Source organism: Danio aesculapii, chromosome 2, assembly GCF_903798145.1.
Source record: "Danio aesculapii chromosome 2, fDanAes4.1, whole genome shotgun sequence".
In the NCBI taxonomy this organism is placed as follows: Eukaryota; Metazoa; Chordata; class Actinopteri; order Cypriniformes; family Danionidae; genus Danio; species Danio aesculapii.
Window position 1 is genome coordinate 44,350,459 of NC_079436.1, and position 21,636 is coordinate 44,372,094.

Consider the following 21,636-nt stretch of genomic DNA (forward strand, 5'->3'; position numbering starts at 1 on the left):
GGGTCTTCTCATAGGATAGTACTCCGCTATGAATAATAAGAAATTAACACGTCATCACTCCACTAGCAGATTCGCGCTCTGTCACCGATTTTGATCCCACCCCAAAAAATATTTTAATCCCGGTGGATGAAATTAGTTGACAAAAGCTCAAAATGATCGTTTTCCCCACAATTAAAGCTGACAGGTGCTAACGCGGTCCTAACTGATACTCAACACACACAAATCTGTAAAAAAAATAAATAAATAAAAAATAAAGTACTCCAGGGTGTCTTGAACCTTTAAATGTTCATCAACCAATCAGAATCAAGCATTCAACAGCTCTGTAGAATTGAAAACATTACTCTTCACAAAAAAACTGCATCTGTTTGATTACTCTCCAGCGTGTACTTTATTAACTGAGAAACAGATAAACTGATATTAGATTAAAAACATAAAAAGCTCCCTTGATAACCAGTTGTAATAAGAATACAAAAAATGAACTAAAACTGCAGAAAAAAATACTAATTAAATACTTAAGAAAATGTTAAACATTTCAATTGTATATAAACTGTAGTAAAATCACCCTATTTTAGCAACTCCGAAAGCATGCTGCATGGTAAAGCATTCTGAATACAGTCTGTGTATATATTTGCATGACTAGATCAGTTCCGTTCTAGATTCCAGTTAATAAAAAATCATGTGGTTACAACACAACCCCTCACTAATGAACAGCGCAGTCATTTAGCCGAATGCTTCAAGGCCTTTAAAAATCAATGTTCTTATCTGCAATCCGAAGCAAGCGAGTACATTCAGCTTGTGGGCTATTCAAATGAGCACCGACAGCTGAATAATTAATGCTGTATTAATTTTACATTAATTAAACTTGTATTAATTCATTGTAATGCCTTTCTCAAAGACTTCCACAGATGTGTGAAGCTTCGCCTATGAGCGCTCGCTATTACTAGACAGTCACAGCAACACTTTAAAATTCTCTTTACAGTCTTAACTCAGACAGTGTCAAAACCTGCCAGGCTCATTTCAGAGAGGCTGAGCAAATAGTGTGGAAAAGGGAAAGGGAATTCTTTGAAGGAAGTGATAGAGAGTACAAAAGCATGTGATGGAAAGAAAGAGCTGGATAATTTAATTTTCCATCTTTGGTCACTGACAATAGAACCAGTGTGCAAAGCCATTATGCTAAAAAAACACACATTTCGAGAATAACACACTTGCATGATCGTTGGTTCATCGTCAAACATTAAAATCAGCATTTGTAAGCTGATAAATATAGAAAACCAAACCACGAATGCAAGAAATGCATGAGATCACATGCAAAAAACCCAAAAAAACTGAAGTGACAAACACTCAAGGCAGACATTTTAACGAAAAGCAAGTGTTTATTTCATTTCCGTTTCATTGAAAGGCTATTTACATGTTAATTTCCATTTTTCATTAAGTCTCACAATATCACAGCATTAAAATTCAGCACGGAACAGAAACATATCAAAAAACACTCCCAATGGCCCAATAGGAGTGAGACAAGCTGCCAACGGGAGCCAATCCAAGCGTAGAGATCAATAGTAGTCCTCCAGATCTGGTTTGTCACCCTGATTTTGAATCTGCTGCTGTTTCTTATAGAGATCAGCAATCTGAGAGAGAACGAGAGAGAGAGAGGGACTGATGCAGGAGATTTCAGAACAGTTCATTTGGAGAGGGAGTATTTGTGTGTTTCCATCCGTCGGGAGACAGGAATAAAAGAAAACCGCAATAAATGAACTGTGAAAATGAGAAGAGGGGAAAAGGAAAGAAAGACAGTGTGGCGCGTAAAAAGATGGATTTCCTTTAATGGATCCACTCCACTTGCTCCACTAAATCACGATGTCACGACGCCTCCAATGTCATCACGTTTGACTTTCAAGAGGAAAAACTACTTTCGAAATCTCACTTCTTCAGTCACGTCTGCCATGGGATGACAACACACACGTGAACGGTGCCATATCCTCCGTTGTTTTCATACATTATGCATTTATGACATTTCCTTTTGAAAGAAATGTCTCATGTGGGGTAATTACCACCGACTCCTACATTTATGTGGCTACACTAGTGAAACTGCTTCCATTGTGCTTTTCTACTGTAATGCGTTTTATAAATTCAAAATTAGACATCTAGATTAATTCCATATTTACACAATCATATTATAAGTATACATCTGTTTTTTTATTTTAAAGCCAGAACCATCTTTGTTTACATATTTTACTAATTAGAAACCCCAGTGTATTCCCTTTCCTCCCTGAATGCACAGTGTATCCACTTGTTCCACAATGACCCAAATTTTGTTACCTGCGACCCTGTGGTGGCATCCTCTGGCTTTTTGTCATCTCTAATCCTGAGGAATCGTGGGAAACGGAGGGAAATGCCTTTCTCTGGGTCCACCTGATGGACAAAGAGAGAACTGCACCATGAAGACTAACACAAGACACTATGAAATCAAAACTATGAGCCAAAAAACACTGATTCAGCATCATGCTTCACATGTGTGTGTGGTTTACTGACCAATCCCATTGCTGCTTTGTAGACTGGAGACAGAGAAAGGTCAGCGCATTTCACCTCCCACACGTGCACCGCCTCTAGCCATACATCCGGCTCTGCTGATTGATCCACGCGGTAATAAGGGCGGGGTTTAGGTAAAATGTGCTCCTACATTGGATTGTAAAAGACATTATTTTAGAGCACTCACTGGTACATGGACAAACAATACATTCAAATAATGTGTAAACACTGATGTACCTTTAAGAAGTTGTAATGCTGCTCCAGATCTTCGTCTTTGAAGCCTGTTCCAATCTGATCAAAGCCAACAAATAAAATATGTTACACAATGAAAACGCAATATTAAAATTACACAATGTCTATTAAATGATGTGTAAATGATAAATTTGGGTTTGTAAAATAAATAAATGCATGAGTGCAAAAGTGACATTGAAGACATTATCAACACTATAAAGAGATTTCCTAAAAGAAATTAGCATTGTTTCTACAAAAATGATTTCTGAAGGTTAATGTGAAGACTTGAGTAATGAATATTCAGCTTTGCCATTATAGGAATTACATTTTAATATAATACAAAGCATAATTAAATTTTGTAATTTACTGTTTGTTTTTGAATGTTTTCACCTTGTTTGCGTGTACATACATTGAGAGACATAGACATAAGAATGTAATGTATATTAAAATTCATTAAAATGAGAAATAATTCTTTTATATCTTTTATATATTAAAATGCTCTGGTCATCTAATACAAACAATTTTCTAACCATCATTTATATACTTCAAAAATGTCATAGATTTGATTAAATGGGAATTTGTCATTTAAAAGATTCATATATTCATACATTTTGTTGGCTTTATTGTCCTAATTTATCACTTTGGAAAAAATTTTATGAAATGTAAAATATAAATGTTAAAATGTATAAAAAAAAAAAATATATATATATATTAAAAAAAAAACTACGATTCAACCACAAATGTTGATGTGCTATTAATTAAGCTCATTAAATCAGCATATGATGCAATTTCTTCAATCAAAATTCTTAAAGTTGTAGTTATGTATGTCACAGCCGTATCACCCTGGAGCCAAGCAGGGCTGTATGGAGCCAGATCAGTCTCAAAAATAACATTCATACATCCACAACACAATTAACATTTACAAAATCCAATTCATGAATTCCAAACACGATTAAAAAAATCTAAATCCAATTTGTACATTCCAAACATGATTCAAAAACACACAAATCCAATTGATGAACTCAAAAGACGATAAAAAAATGCAAATTCAATTAATTTGGTGAAAATATTTATGATTTTTACTTATCTACTAATTCACAAATTGTGTTTACAAATTGCATTTTGTAAATTCAATTCAATTCAGTAAATATGAATTGTGCTGAGTTTTATTTTGTAAATGTATTATTTTTGAGACTGATCTGGCTCCATAGGGCTGAGCCTGGTCAGTACCTGGATGGGAAGACCACATGTGAAAGCTAGGTTGCTTTTGGAAGTAGTGTTAGTGAGCTGTTGTCTGTGAGTCCTAAAGCCCCAGTATAGTGGACACTATAGTGTCAGTGAGAGCAGTCTTTCGGATGAGATGTTAAACCGAGGTCCTGACTCTGCGGTCATTAAAAATCACATTAAACTTCTCATAAAGTGTAGGGGTGTAACCCCAGTGTCCTGGACAAATTCTCCATCGGCCCTCATCCATCATGGCCTCCCAATCATCCCCATCCACTGAAATGGCTCCATTACTGTCTCTCCACTCCATCAATAGCTGGTGTGTGGTGAGCGCACTAGCGGCACTGACCTGTGGCCGCCATTGCATCCATGTGGATGCAGCACACAGCTGGTGGTGTGAAGAGGCCCCCCTCATGATTGTGAAGCACTTTGGGTGTATGGCCATACACGATAAATGCGCTATATAAATACACATTACAATACATTTACATAGTCCTAGTTTTCCCACTTACAGCTATCTTAATGGGCACCTCCCATAGACGTAATGATTTTTATACTGTATAGACTGTAAATTCTATCCCCTACCCCAACCCTAAACCCAGCCCTCACAGGATAATCTGCATTTTTACATTTTCAAAATACTTCTTGTGGTGTGATTTTTGAGCAATTTTCCTCATGAGGACCAAAAAATTCTCAGACTGTAAGGAATACAAGCCACAAGCACACTTACACACACACACACACACACACACACACCTTGCAGACAGACTGGAACTCCTCGTTCTCCTCATCATAGCAGGCTAGTAGAAATCCTCCATAGCCGCCTGCTCTCTTCCCTTTGCCCAGATACGCACCAATCACACACAGATCCACCGTGTCTCCAACACCCTCCAGATAGTCCTTCTTCAGCTGCAGAAAAACACACCATTAGTAGCAATATAGCACTAGCAAATGACAGTTCTGACAGTGGTATAAATATGAATAAATTGCATAACTACATAGCAAGAAAGCATTTTATCTGTATCTTTGTCTTGTTCTGGAGTACGGAAACTAAACAAAATGATTAAAACCCGATAAATGTACCCGAGAGGCAGAACAGCACACACTTGTCATCACTCTCCCTCCTGTCATTTTAAACCTGTATGAATTTCATTGTTCAGGGGAAACTCAAAAGAAGATGTTGGCAGAATGACAGCCTCAGTCACCATTTACTTTCACTGTTCTCATGCAAATAAAAGTGAATGGTGACTCAGGCTGTCATTCTGACGAACATTTTGTGTTTCAGTGAAGAAAGTCAGTCACACAAGTTTGATATATAAGGGCTGAGTCAAGCCTCTCTTCATGGTAGAGGCCATCAATTTGGAGATAAGCTAAAAACTAAATCAATACCATGGGTAAATAATGTCTGAAGATCTGCAGGTGTTAGAGGAGTTCTTATTCAGCAAGAAGAAATAACCGATCAAAATAAAGAGTCACTTTAAAATAAAATCTGTTGAATATTTATTTATTTTTTTTGCTTGAACTTAATATTAAAATAATCTTTTTTACATTTTAATACTGTTTTACACTGACTAGAGATTATGGTCTAGGGTTCCTACAGGTTTCACCAAGTAAAATTTAAGACTTTAAGACCTTTTTAAGACATAAATACTTAATACTTATATAGGGCTAGATGCTAAGAATTTTTAACGGCTCAGTAGAAAAAAAAATCTAATTAGTCATTTCTTAGCCCCATATTTTAAATAATCTGTCAAAACTGCACTTCGTAACTTTTACCTGTATCCTGCACTTGCTGATATTTCACTGCTGGTTAGACCTAAACTGCATTTCGTTGACTTGTACATGTGTAATGACAATAAAGTTGAATCTAATCTAAAACAAGCAGACCATTGTTGTATACATACATTTTGGCTCAACATAACTTAAAAAAACTAATTACAAACTAAACGGTTGCACAACAGACTACAGTTATAATATTAGTCATAACATTTGTTGTTGGTGATTTGATATGTTTTGGATCCATTAGGTAGTCTTACAGTACACAAACAAAGAAAATTAAGACATTTTTTAATTTTAAGACCCGCGGATTCCTGTTTACTCATAATGTAGGACCGGACAGAATCTGCTGACATTTTTTGCTATTTCTGCACAGATTTTAGCAAAAAATAAATGAATAAATCTGTGGATTTACGAGGAAAGATATAGGGTTAAGGTAAGAAAAAATGTAAAAAAAAAAAAAAATGTTTTACTTTTATTTAGGGTTTTCAATGCAAATAAAATTAGATCCCATTTGTTTGGTAATACAAACTGCTTAAGGCAGTCCAAAAGACATTATAATAGTGTGCGGTTTGGTAATAAACTTATAAAATAAAATTCATACATCCACAACACAATTAACATTACTAAAATCCAATTTGTAAGTTCAAAACACAATACAAAAATATACAAATTCAATTCATTTGGCGAAAATGTTTATGATTTTTACTTGTGAATTCACAAATTGTGTGTTTACAAACTGATCAACTGGATTTTGTAATGTGAATTGTGCATGTATGAATCTTATTTTGTAAATGTATTATTTTTCAGTTCTAAAAAAACATAGCACTCTCACTGTAAAACATAAAAGAATTTGTAAACCAAGTAAAGCAGAAAGACAGAAATTTCAGGCACAGCCTGAAATTATTCAGTGTTTACATTAGCTGAGCCCCATACAATATTTCTTCACAAGCCCACTTCAGCCAGACCATAATTCCCGGCTGAGCCTGAACCTCTGTCCCTGTAGCCAGAGGGCGTTTTCCACTGCAGGTGACAGTGTCACGTCAACAAATCTGTGCTGTCCATAGAAAACGTGGACACAGAGTAAAAACACATGGAGTTCCATATACATTCTTCCCATTAACTACTACAATATTATGTTTCCTTTTTTTCATAAGGAGCTGATTTGGTTTATATGCTGCTAGGAAGACACTCCAGAAATGGATCAAGTATAGCTCTATCATTGTTTCAAGTAGAAAAAGACCATGCTTTATGATCTAAGTTTTAATAAATAAATAAATGAAAAATCTAAATCAAGTAAATTTCTTCTTTGTATTGAAAAGATACTAATAATAACTAAACAACACAAGCCTTCAACACGTCATTGACATTTATAAGTAAACAGGCTAGGGCTGCACAATATATCATTTCATCATCAATATCGCAACGTGTGCATTCGCAATAGTCACATCGCAGTATCGGCAATGGTGAGCAGGGATTATTATAGTTGACCAGCAATGAAGAATGTACTGTGTTATTTTACATTACATTTGATTACTCAATAATAGGGACAAAATATTGATATGCTGATTTATTCTAATCATTCCACCCATGATACATTATTTGATGTAGCCATCTATTGATATTTATTTAAAGGTACAAAAGATCTGAATTAATTCATCAGCCTTGCACTGCTACAGTTTATCACTTATGCAACAGTACATGAAGTGGCACTTCTTGTAATGGCGGATCAAAGACATATCAATGTTGCAATTCTACAAAATATGTGTGCTGTTAATAAAAGAAATTAATACTTTGATGCATTTTTTCCCTCTTCATTTACAAATATCATGATATATTGCTACAAGATTATTCCAAACAAAAGTTCATGATTCCATTCCAAATAGAACTATTCAAGTCATCTGCCAAAATTAGGGATGCACCAATCCCGATACTTGGATCGGATATCGGTTCGATACTGCATATTTTGCTGGATTGGGTATCTGTTAGCTGGTACCGATCCAAATTCAATCTTGCACGTGTGCTATAATCGGTGTTCATAAGCCAACTAAGCCATGAAGGTAGCCTATTATAAGGCATTAGAAAGATGTCATGTAGGCCTACTATATCCCAAATGTTCTGAGGCCATTCTATAATTTAATGTGAAGCACAGATGAATATTCGCATGGTTAAATTTATGTTCACTTCAGCGCTTCGCGCCACTGCGCCTGTCAATCATTCACAATTCAAACTGCGTGTTGCGTTCATGACAACACAAAAAAACTCTCCAAGACTATTTGTTCCTGTTAACATAAGTAATCAGTGGAGAAATGCATTTAGTTTAGCATTAAATGGGTTCATTTTGACCTGCAACAATGAGTTCATTGCCGTTTCTAAATCATGTTGTGCTGTGTCTGTTAGATCAGCAATCGCATTCACAACACTGGAGTCACACACAAAGTAGGCCTACCTGAAACGTTTAAGTAGAAAAGGCTCAATAACACATTGGACAGATCCTTAACGCACTGATTTCTTGCCTTTGAGCTGCTGTTTGGAAGTGTCTGCAGATACAATCTCCGATGCATCAAGTGCTTCATTCATGCACTGACCGTGCAGACCCGAGGTGCGCTGCTTTGTAAGATTATTCTCACAATGAGTTTTTCGTTTCTTATCCTTCAGACTGAATTTATTTCTCCAAGGAGAATACTTTAAGTGCTGCGAATAGTTTGTAAAGCCTGGCTCATTGTGATAAAAGTAGTTGATTAAATTAAGGTGAAACTGACGGGTGCAATATGGATTGTCATTAACAGAAAAATTATTTAGCCTAATATAGACTACTCTAAAACTGTGAATATTTCACTGTAATTTTATTTATCTCATTATTAACATTAACAGACCAGTTTGTGTTTTGGCGCTAAAGCATACAAGTGGACCTTGAATTTTCTCCATCTCACTCACGGCGAGATTAGGCGAGGGAATGTTTATTAAGTAAAACTGGCCTCAGACGGTTTAGTTTAGTCTGCGTCAAACCTGCAGAAAAATATCAGTCTTTGCTAAAAGGCTGATGATTTTACAACAATTACTGTCAATAGTGGTATTGCAGATTTCAAAGAAAAATATTAATATTAAAAAAGGAACTATAATCTGGAACACAACAGATCATATCAATGTCTTAACGAATGCTTAAATATTGCAGCCTAGTTTACAGCAAGCATCATGTTTTTAGTTAGATTGTGCCATCTGTCATGTATAGGCCGATAGGTCTGTTATTTTTACTAAAGAAGTTATATTATTTGAGTTTAGCACCAGAGTTATAGAAACTATATTATGCTTACAAAAAAAAAAAACGGCACAGTATCAGAATCGAATCTGTATTGATCGATACTCATAATTTTGGTATCGAGATTGGTTTAAAAAAAAATGGTATCGTGCATCCCTTGGCAAAACTGTATTCATATCACATTATATATCACAGAAAAATAAAATATCATACTGGCAGATTTTTCCAATATTGTGAAGCCCTAAAACAGGCTATTGATAATATATTCATTGCGCTAAATCATTAAATTAAAAACCATTGATCCTTTTCACATCCCTAATAGCGTTTAAGTTACTGTAAAGCATTTAGTTTTTGCAATTAATTTACACATATTATGCTAGAGAAAACTTGCATTATTAAGGTAATTAAGGTAAAGCAATTGATTGATTAACTAATAGTTATATAAACAATGATCAATTAAGGAAGATGACAGCCATAATCTAAACAAAAAACAAAAGAAATGTATTTGCACAAGTTAACACCAGGTGAAAACGGCAAAGTCCAAATGCTGACAATGTGATGCGATTACAGGAAACATGTTAAAATCAGCAGCCTATACCCCTCTTGCATTGGAATCCCCATTTAAAATCCACACAGAAAACCTTCAGCCACACGGTTTGCGGAGCAGACTACAAATGTATGCTTTTTTCTCTTATTAAACCGCAGTATGGATACATCACATAATATGAATCTCCAGTGTTCGTCTTATTTCTACTGTCAGAATATATATCGTATCTTACCACTCAGCTTTAATGTCAGGTTACGGACACAGAGCAAGGGAAAAGCCTAATGGGCTGGAAATTACACTTTAATGACTTACACCTTCCTACTGACTTTGAATACTTGTCTGGATTTTATTTTTTAAACAAGTCTGTGTGTGTGTCTGTCTGACATTAAAGCACCTTTTGTTCCAGCAGCCCGAAGTTTTACAGAAAATCTGCCATTAACAACACAGTATTCTGATGCTTTTAACACAAATAAGTTAAATCAAACAAGGATTATTCAAAAACCTTTTCCATATGAATGAACACATTGTCAAATTGTGGAGTGCAATACCTTGAGCCAGTTGTGGGAGCGTTTGGCAATCTCGTAAGTTGCATTCTTTTCCAATGTCTTCACCATTAGGCCCTCGCAAGAATCTGCAAAACATTGATACCATTGAGAAAGCTCCATAAAACAGAGATTAATCAGTCAATTACGAATTAAAAAAAACTACTACCATTGATTTTTAAATGATTAACATAGTAATTAATAAGCTGACAACACAACACTTGTCATAAAACAAACTGATTTAAAAGTATAAATATTAAAATAGGCCCAATAAGATGCTCCAAAAACTAGCTGAAAGTCCTAGCTCTAGATATTCACACGCACACACCTCGTACAGACTGCTCCAGGAACTCAGCGATGGTTTCTGTATTGTCAGCATCCAGAGATCGAGCAAAAACAAACTCTCCTTCTTTCTCCACAAAACTCTCCCGTAACAAAGCCCTGCGTTTGCTTAGAGGCTCTCGCACCAGAGACTGCAACACACACAGACACGCGCACAATTCAATAAAAGAAAACATCACATGCAGAAAGCAAGTTTTCTGAAACATGCAAATGTATTCAAGTATGACTAGTAAGGAGCGGTTATCATGGTCTTACCTCTCCGTTGAGGTACAGCAGGTCAAAGGCGTACACGCACACCTGAACCTTGATCTCAGATGCATCCACATCCTGAAAGAAATAGTTTGTGCTCATGTTATGCCATTTCAGTGCCTATTCATGGATTTATAGATCTCCTACAAAAGGTTTAAATTCAGGCTAGATCAGGATTAAAGTTTGATTTGCTCTCATGATATACATTGCAGCAGTGGGTAGCACAATCGCCTCACAGCAAGAAGGTCGATGGTTCGAGCCCCAGCTGGGTCAGTTGGCATTTCTGGCATTCATGTGGAGTTTAAATGTTCTCCCTGTGTGGGTTTCCTATTGGCGCTCCGGTTTCCCCCACAGTCCAAAGACATGCGCTATAGGTGAATTGGGTAAGCTAAACTGTCTGTAGTGTATGTGTGTGAATGTGTGTGTGGATGTTTCCCAGTTGTGGGTTGCGGCTGGAAGGGGATCCGCTGCATAAAACATATGCTGGATAAGTTGGAGGTTCATTCCGCTGTGGCGACCCCAGATTAATAAAGGGACTAAACCGAAAAGAAAATTAATGAATGAATGAATGAATATACATTGCAGCATCAATTATGTTTCAGTGTCTGAAACAGTTCAATCAAGGATAGTCTCTGTAAACTCTGAAAGCCTGCTCTGATTGGACTAGGCATGGGACGATAACCGCTTTGAAGGTATACCGGGGTTTGGAAAGTCAAGGTTTTAAAACAGTCAACATTTTCTGTTATAAAATGTTCTGTTATAACGTTCCTAAGGTGTGTGTTAGATTCTTTTTTTGTTTACTTTATTTATTTATTTTTTTCCGTTTTTTAGGACAACAGTATCTCCAGCAGAAAAGATCATCAAATATGCCGTTGTAAATTGTAAAGAAATACGTGTACTTGAAACTAATGAGGACAGCAGAAGGCCAATCATTTATTTGAAACATTTAGTCTGTTTACTGCTCCAAAATATTTTAAATGTTACTTAAAATAAAATATATTGTGTTCAAAAGGAAAAAAAAAAAGCTTTAGTTTTTTTACCCAGACATTTATAAAGAATATATTTAGAGCAGTGATCACAATACCGTGAAACTTTTATCAAAGGTTATCATACTGTCAGAATTTTTTACCAGCCCATGCCTAGATTAGACATGGGGCCAAGAGAAACAAAGGAGCAGATTTTTAAAATAAAACATGCTTTTACCTGTTATTCTTGTCATACTGCTATAACCAGTAGGATGTAATGGTTAACTGTGAGAATTCATCAAATAATGAAATAAATAGGGATGTAACGATTCACTGTGAGACCAAAAATTGAAAATCGATTCAAATTGGTAGAAATGTTGAAAGAATCGCGATACATGTTTTGAACAGAGAGAGTGCTGCGTTTACTAACTTTACCAGCTGTGCAAACTCACTTTACCAGCACATCAGCGGCGAGCTGAGGTGGGGAGGCAGAGTGAAATGACAGCGAAAATGCAACAGACAAAACACAAACTGTGTGCAAATACTGCAAAAAGACGTTCATTTACAATAACAGAAGAACGAATATGATGAAGCACAATGAAAAGCTACAGTCACAGACATCTATACACAAAATGCTATTAATAGGCCAAACCACACGGAGCAGAGAATTGGCAACTCCGCTTGCTCCAAAGACTGCAAGCGCTACGAAGATCACACGGTGCATTAGTGTTTTCAGAACGAAAGTGTGAAGATGTTTTTCAGCCCGAAGCCACCTCTCCACTGCACACGACATTCGGACACGACTATCGGAATATGCTCCCTTGTGGCAGTCGCATAGAATTTTCAGTGTTATCGTGCACCATGGGAAGCTGATTCTCGCGGTGGTGTCCGAAATAAAGAGCCTTTATTCTCCATGCGTTCACCATGGTTGAATGAATGAATTAATAAACACTAAAAACTCATTATAGATTGCTAAAAATTTTAGAGGGATAGTGGAGACAAGATGAAAAATAATATTTTTATTAGTCATTTATGAATAGTAATGTTTTTAAATATAGAACATTTTTCAGATAAATTTTTTTTTAACTCCCATTTCTCATCTCGCATGCATGGACCTGCTTGGACACTGGAATACATCACATCCGGTTGGCTGGTCACATACGGTCTAGTCGCAGGAGTTCAAATATTTCAACAGATCCGCAGCCCAAATCGAATCTGATTTTTCGCATACAGAGATGATCGGAACTGCACGCAGCTCCCGGACTACTCTCCATTGGAAATGAATGACTTCCGGTCTGTCACTTGTCGTTTGTCATGTGCAGTGGAAAGGCGGCTTGAAAGAGAAAGTTGTGCTGTTACAGAACCAGCTATTAGATTGTTCTTTCCCCGATGTCTTTTTCAATTTAGTTTATGGATCTTTTTGTAATTCGCTTATTATATTATGGGGGCCAGTCCCCAGGAGCAGAGGGGGCTATTGACTACCTCTGTACACCCTGCTCTCTGGTTTAGGAAATGCTTTCCTCTCCACACCAGCCATCTCGGTACACAGTGAAAAAGTTCTTTTCAGCAGCACGGGACATTGTAAATGTGCAAAGACCCCAGCTTATAGCAGAAAGCATAGATATTCTGATATTTCTATTGAAAAAAATATGTATAATCCCAGCAGTCAAAGTTATAGTTTGTTTATATTAAAGTCTTTAGTTTGAATTAACTTATTTTGTTTAGATTTTGCTTTAAAATTTCATTATTGCAGAAAAGATTTTAGTTTGTAAAAAATATATATATTGTGCCACATCTGAGAAAAATTAAAGGGCACTTGTTCATCTGAATTTTGTCTCAAATAATTTTATTTAAAAAATAATTGTGACAATGATCCATCATGAGATTAGTTTTGTGAATCATATTGCATCGTGAGTCAGGTGAATAGTTACATCGCCATAAATAAATAACATTTCCATTAAGCAATGCATGAAAAAACTCACAAACATTTTTCATTAACTTGAACATGTTATCCTGCAACTAGGCATGGGATGATAAACGCTTTGAAGGTATACTATGGTTTGGAAAAGTCAAGGTTTTAAAACCAACTCAAAAGTTTCTGTAATACCGTTCCTAAGGTATGTGTACGTTTTTTTATTTACATTTTTCATTTTTATTTTTTTTAAAGTTTTTTAGCACAACAATATCTACAGCAGAAAAGATATCCAAATATGCCGTTTTAAATTGTAAAATTAAATCTGTTTTAGAAACAAATGAAGACAGAAGTCAATAATTCATTTAGCCAGACATGTTTACTGCTCCAAAATATTTAAAATGTTTCTCAAAATTAGATATATTGTGTTCAAATGGGAATAAAGTTTTTTTTTAATCTAGACATTTAAAAAGAATATATATTAGAGCAGTACTCACAATACCGTGAAACTGTGATATTTTTATCCAATATATATTATACCATCAGAATCTTATACCGGCCCATACCTACCTGCAACTATCTGAATGCATTTAATTATAATTACTATTAATATAAATCACTAAAACTTATTGTCAGTTTATCCAGAATTGTGCGCTTGAATTCAAAGGTGACTGCTTTTGTGAGATGCCTGTTTCTCATTTTAACTTTATTTGGTGCATTGCCGTAAGACTTAAGGAAATAATCCCTTAAAAACCAGTAAGTGTTCAATATAGTCAATAGGTACAGGTTTCCTACATTATTCAAAATATTTTCTTAGTCATTCATTCATTTTCCTTTAGCTTAGTCCGTTATTTATCAGGAGTCGCCACAGCGGAATGAACTGCCTACTATTTCAGCAAACGTTTTACGCAGCGGATGCCTATCCAGACACAATCCAGTACTGGGAAACACCCATTCACTCATTAACAAACAAACACACACACTATGGCCAATTCAGTTCATCCAATTTACTTATAGTGTATGTCTTTGGACTGTGGGAGAAACAGGAGCACCCAGAGGAAACCCACATGAACAGGCAAAGTCCATGCAGAAATGCAGAAAACTGGCCCAGCTGGGACTCGAACCAGCAACCTTCTTGCTGTGAGGCGACAGTGCTAACCACTGAGCCACCGTGCCACCTATTTTCTTTTGTTTTAGACAGAAAAAAAAAAATCGAACTGGTTTGGAATAAGTCAAAGTTGAGTAAACGCTAACACAATTTTTGGATAAACTATCCCTTTGAGTAATGAATGCAAATTAAAGTAGTGTTTAAAAAGTTGCAAATGTGATCTTTTTCTATATTCAAACTGATTAAATGTATCTTAATTTGTTCCTCTCACCTTCCTCTTCCTTGTGGTGAGGACCTGAAACGGCTGGATCTGTTTCTTTTCTCTGTCCCAAGCCACTGCCTCTGAATCCAGAACACAGGACCGTACGCTCTCTCTCTTCACCTGCAAGAGAGACCGAGAAAAAAAGGCAAGAACATTTATTAAATCTGCCATCAACCTGAATAAACTGGATCATCGACACTGAGCACAGCCTCACCTCATCTCAGTCATAACATCTTAAAATTACTTGTTTATAAGGTCACCTGAGCTTTAAACACTGCCACTTCACCTGCGCATTACACACCGAGACCCTCAGGCTGTGTGACATTTACAATTCAGAAGATGCTACAAGTGCATATTGAGTCTGTGAGAGCTGCAGCAGAATGTATGGAGAGGTTTTGTCAATGTTTGTAACACTCTCACACAATTAACCACATTCACACAGTCTGTGTATAATGGGACTGACAACTGAATTTAATAACAGGTTTGACTGAGTAGCCTGAATGCAATCTGTAGGAATAAATAGCAGCAAGTCAAACCACTCCATTCTCACAACAGCTGTAAATACAACCAGTAACCACAATGACAAAGGGTTTTCACATCGAACAGGTATTTGCTTCTAAAAACGCGAGATGCGGCACTCAGGAATGAGTTTCAGCGTGTATACAGGGATCAGACAGTAAAATTCAATACCTTTTAAGACTCTTTCCATACATTTTAGGACCTCATAACCACTTTCAACCAAGTTTCAACAAAAGATGGCTTTGGTTCATATAGCTAATATTACCCTTCATGACGACTGTTTTTATAACTCAATTCGTTTTTTTGAGTGTTTTTTTTTTTTTAAGTCTGCATAATTAAGGGCGTGGCCACTTGAGTGACAGCTAAGTCTCGCTGCTTACTGATTCCGGCTGATTAACTCGGCATATACACCGTATTTTTGTTTTGTTTAATGTTTCTTTACACAGTCAATTGCCTTTTGGTTTTACTTAAGATCATTTATCATTTATAATTTTCTTTAGACATGTAAATCACTCCAGAATCTGACAGATTGATTAGCTGTAGACTCTAGAACAGTCATCTGAAACGTTGTCATACAGTGTTATGCCTGGATTTCATAAATAGCCTTGCATTTACTAACACAGACTATATTTGAAATACTTGGATGTAATTTGTGTTTTCCTCCATTAGAAAAACGTCATAAGAACAATGTTTAGAGTCTCAATTTATTACAACAGTGTTTTTAAAAGTATAAACACTTTATTGATATAGTGTACAACCAAGCACATGTGGTCAGAACACGAATGAGTCGCAGGTAATGAATTATTAAGCATTTCTCCCAAAGAAAAGCCCATCCAAGCAAAATGCTAGCAGGCGTCTGTAACTCTGCTCACGCTCTGCCTCTTTGCCTTTGTTTGGTATCCCACGGTCAGTGCGATGACACACGAACAAAATGGTGACGGTTGGCCACGCCTACGTGTAGCTTCTTTTGCATTACTCAGAAACCTATGGGTGACGTCATAGATACTACATCCATATCCAGGGTTTTATTTATGTCCTAAACTACACAGCATCCCAATATTCACAGATTAAATTCAGGCAAATTCAGCATCCAGCTGTACATTGTACAATAATAAAAAAAAAAAACATACAAAATTGCATACCTTTTAAAATAGTTTAATAAAATGTAATTTAATTAAAATAATTTACAAATTTTCATAGGCCTTAAAGGGCACCTATTATGAAAATCAACTTTTGTAAGCTGTTTGGACAGAACTGTATGTATAGTGTGTCCACTGTCTTATTGGAGCAATATAAACCCAATAAGTCTCTCTTTTTAAATTTCCTGACGTTAAATTAGGACCCACATCTCAGTGATTTTGAGGCCCACCGCAACAAGACATAAGAGTTTGGTTTTCCCCACTTAGTGAATTGACTGACAGGTTTCTAAAATAACATGTTTACACGTTTACAGAACATTTTTGTAGCCAATAAACTGGGATTAAAAAATTAGTTACAACTCGCTGTGATTTTTATAAGTTATATACATTTGAAATGCTTTTAAAACAGAGCATGTTTGTAATAATGACAGTAAAATCGCTATGTCATTCTTAACCGCTATAATCACCACGGCTAGGTGTAAGATAGGTGTAAGGTGTAAGACGGTATAAGATAACTTTTTTTTGAAAGATTTAAAATATTTTGGAGCAGTAAACATGTCAGGCTAAATAATTCAAATAAATCATTGACTCCTGCTGTCTTCATTTGTTTCAAAAACACAGATTTCTTTACAATTTAAAACAGCATCTTTCGATTTTTTTTCTGCTGGAGATACTGTTGCCCAAAAAAAAAAAAAAAGTAAATTGTACACATACCTTAGGAACATTACAGAAAATCTTGGTGGTTTTAAAACCTTGACTTTTCTAAACCGTGGTATACCTTGAAAACAGTTATCGTCCTATGTCTAACCACGGCAGCATAGTGTCAATAAACGTGCATAAGTGTGTGTGTTTCTGCATATGGCATTTGTGTGGGACTCATCATTTCAGAAAGGCTTGAATAAACCACCACAAACACATCAAAATAAACTTGTTATTTTTGACTGAGCTGTCTTTCAGCTTCATCCAAGTATGTCTCTATCACTGACAGCTGTTTATCTGATGTAACGCATGATGTGAAGCAGACACGCACATGGGAACGGTGGGCAGAGAGAAGCAGCTCATTTGCATTTAAAACCACAGGCTACAAAAACAGCTACAATGTATTCAGACACTAAAATGGGCAGATTCTGGAGGCTATAATAAATTATCCGATGGGTATTTTGGGCTGAAACTTTACAGACACATTCCAGAGACACCAAAAGCTTATCTTACATCTTGTAAAAGGGGTAAAATAGGTGCCATTTAAATTTCTTTACATTGCTTCATTAACTTCAAGACTCAGCGGACACCCCGAGTTTACAAAAACCCGATATTTTGCAAGTCATCTAATAATGACAATAACGATCCAATTAGAAATAGGAAAACAATACGTTATAAGCTATTGAAGATACATCATATAAGGATGCCACCATGAGCCCCTCCCCCGCAATGATATAATGGTAAATAAAACAGTTTTCTTGCCAACTTTCTACTATAAACAAAAGCTTGCAATGGTTGCCCCGCCTCCAAGCTCTTCTGATTGGTCCACTGCTTTTGGACCTGACAGTGATGAGCAGTGCTGCATGTAAAAGCTGATCTTTTAACTTAACATGGTGTCTAAAAAACACTGTGCTTCAGAAGACGTGAGCGTAATGGCTAAAATAAAGTGTGTTTACGTGGAAAAACAATAGAAAAGTAGTTAATAGGAGATCAAAAATGGATTCTGTGTCAATGGCCCCAAAGGCTGAAAAAATGTTTGTAGTTTGGAACTTACATTTTTTTGTTTATTTTAGGTTTGCATAGCTTCTTTTATAGTGTATATATTTGCAATAGAACTTGTTGAGAGCTTAGCTGATGCCACTTTTTTCAGTTGAGAACTCACTAAAGCTTATAAAATGTGTATAGGAGTCAAAACATCACCCAGCACCTGGAATTCTTTTCTTTCATACTCTCATTCATCATGCTGCAAAGAGAAGGGGTTCGATACTGTATTGAACTCTAATGGGCAACATCACAACTACAGCAGGAAAAAAAAAAAAACATATGCTAGAGCGTTCAGTCCTTTTAATGTTTGCATCATGTCTTGTTTTTGGTCCATTCTTTTTATATTTCAGTCAAACAACACCAGAGTTTGTTTGGAAGCTAACCAAGGCCTTGCTTTTGATCAAGACCGAGGTCCTGCTGTGCAACAAGGTTTGGATTAAAGCATTAACAGTTGTTCAAATGAACCACACAAACAGAACAATCACACCAGAACATGATTCGAACCAAATCTGCCAGGTGTGAAAACACTCTAATGGTGTGTATAAACACTCTAATCCCTTTTCACGGAGCAGTACAGTTTGATATACATTTATTTTCATGCCCACTTTCCATGGTACCAAAATAGCCAATGTACCACTTTTTTGGCACTCTTTTAAGAATACCTAGCACAACAGAACAATACCAAAGGGTGGAGATCGACTCACTGCTGCACTCTATTAGTTTACAGAGAAAATCACCAGCACAAGCAACAAGACAAGGGAATGCAATCACAAAAAGCACTTTTTAAATAAACAACCAAAACACAACATCGTAATCATTCATTAACAATACAACAATTGATGTTTTCTTGGGACAAATAGCCGCACACAAACCAGCAAGAACATGATCTGATGCATGTACTCTATTGTTGTTTACTAGGTTATTCGCATGTCAAGTCTAAACGAGTCACCATTTGGTATCACTTTATTTTCCATGTTCCCCTAGGGCTGCACAATATCTCGTTTCAGTATTGTTATCACAATGTGCACATTCACAATAGTTGCATTGCAGAATATGCAATGTTGAGTCTGAATTAAAGTTGACCAGGAGCTACAGAACACGTAATTTGTAGCATCACTGCTATGTTTAACCATGAGAGTGAAACTTTATCAATTGTATGTGTTTTATGGCCTGCATTTCAAGAGGGTTTAAACTTACAATGTTTAAGAGTATAACAAATATTAATTGTATTTAATTATTTATACAGAATTTATATGATTTATGCAAAAAAAAAAAAAAAGCTTTTCTTAGAATCTTTGACAGATAATTTAGATTGTTTAAAGGAAAGACTCTCAATTTTCACGTATTTCTTTTATAGGTGAAAACAAAACAATACTTTTACTTGATCTACAAGATGTTTTGATATTTAGACTAGAAATGAGTCAAAGCAAAGAAAAGCATTTTTTGCATTGTGATTATTCAATTTTTGTACATGAATACTGTTCAGACTCTGCATAAAATTGTCAAATAGAGCTATTCAAACAATCTTGTGAAACTTTATTCATATTGCAATATATACAAATCGTAGAAAAATTTAATATTGTAAGATCAGATTTTTCCAATATCATGTAGGACTAATGGTCCCCATTACACATTTTGTTGACTAAGTTACACTGCAAATAAATGTCAACTGATTTTCATAATATCTGCTCACACTGCTTAACCAAAACACAATTAACTGACTATAAGAAATTTCGTACATATCAACTTATACCAACCCAAACTCCAAACAGTCTACTTGCTGTATATTCTAACGAGAGTTAGATGGCATGTAGCAGTAACGTAAATTAAATTCAACAAAATGCACTGAAGGGACCATCAAAATAAAGTGATACCCTACATTGGCCAATGAGCCAACTTTATGGCATACATCAAGCCTACCATGCAAGTGTACTGGCAGTGGAAATGCAAGCTTCATCAAGGTGACTGAAAAGAACCATGCTGTACTATACTAAACTATACCGCTCAATGAAAAAGAGGCATAAAATAAACGAAAGAAATAAAGCCTGTTCACTCCAAAAACACCCATTGCTGTTATCGTTGTGGTGCTCTGCTATTCTATCATTGTTAAACCTCTTTTAGAGGTGTATTATCCTCACTGACAAAACAGGTAATTTGGCACCACAATTACATAATTTTAAACAATATAACTTTAATTCAGAATTGTCTTTTTTTGCCAGACTGATAAACGGATAGACACAGAGCCCATCAGATTCTCATCTAAAGAGGATTTTTAAAACCATTTTAATAATTGTTTTAGTGTTTCTGGAACTCCGTTGTCAGGGCAACAAAGTTGTACAATAGGATATAATTTTACACAGAAGAGGATAGAAAGCAATTTTCCGACTAAAGTCACCATGACACAAACTATTTCTGTTCTGTGAATATTCTAGTGAAATGGAGAATTTTAACATTGGTCATAATGTAAGAGAAAGGTGGAAATTACATATTGCGTCAATCATCATCATGCTACCGATCACACTGCTGCCTGAGCTTCTATTAAATCAGAAAAATCTGTTAATTAAATGAATATTCAACATCACTCAAAGTCAATTCAATTATGTACAATTAAGCACTAGTTTGTACATTAAATGTGTAACTTTTTAAAGGGATAGTTCACACAAAAATGAAAATTGTATCATTCTCACAGTTTACGTTAGGGGCTACACAATATTGGGGGGGGTGGGGGTTGGGGAACCCAGACATGTACATTCAATAATGTTAAAGAGGTTAAATATGTATTAATTAGATTTATTAGACCTTACCATTTTGTTGGAGTGCAGTGAGTGCACTATTCTGTGCTTCTGAATGGCTGTATTTATAGTCACATTTCATCTGGTGCAAACAGCCAAATTGCTGTAATTTTGTTTGTCTATGATATACAGCTGAAGAACTATTAGCCCTCCTGAATTATTACATGATGAGTACATAATATTTTACTAGATATTTTTGAAGACACTTTTATACAGCTTAAAGTGACATTTAAAGGCTTAACTAGGTTAATTAGGCTAACTAGGCAGGATAGGGTAAATAGTCAAGTTATTGTACAACGATGGTTTGTTCTGCAGACTATCGAAAAAATATATAGCTTAAAGGGGCTAATAGTTTTGACCTTAAAATGGTTTTTAAAAACTAAAAACTGCTTTTATTCTAGCTGAAATAAAACAAACAAGACTTTCTCCAGAAGAAAAAAATATTATCAGACATACTGTGAAAATGTCCTTGCTCTGTTAAACATCATTTGGAAAATATT

General features: G+C 35.7%; 1 protein-coding gene across 1 annotated transcript in view; it reads right to left on the minus strand.

Annotated features, from left to right (window-relative positions):
• Window positions 1–1,353: 1,353 nt before the first annotated feature.
• Window positions 1,354–21,636, minus strand: part of lig1 (ligase I, DNA, ATP-dependent) — a 49,305-nt gene continuing 29,022 nt past the window's right edge. Inside the window, exons 19-27 of the mRNA XM_056480474.1 lie at window positions 14,953–15,063; window positions 10,703–10,774; window positions 10,434–10,578; window positions 10,112–10,194; window positions 4,738–4,890; window positions 2,764–2,817; window positions 2,530–2,673; window positions 2,317–2,409; window positions 1,354–1,625 (exon numbers count right to left, since the gene is read on the minus strand). Of these exons, the coding sequence (XP_056336449.1) occupies window positions 1,551–1,625; window positions 2,317–2,409; window positions 2,530–2,673; window positions 2,764–2,817; window positions 4,738–4,890; window positions 10,112–10,194; window positions 10,434–10,578; window positions 10,703–10,774; window positions 14,953–15,063 (930 nt within the window). The 3' untranslated portion in view covers window positions 1,354–1,550. The remainder of the gene's footprint in view (window positions 1,626–2,316; window positions 2,410–2,529; window positions 2,674–2,763; window positions 2,818–4,737; window positions 4,891–10,111; window positions 10,195–10,433; window positions 10,579–10,702; window positions 10,775–14,952; window positions 15,064–21,636) is intronic.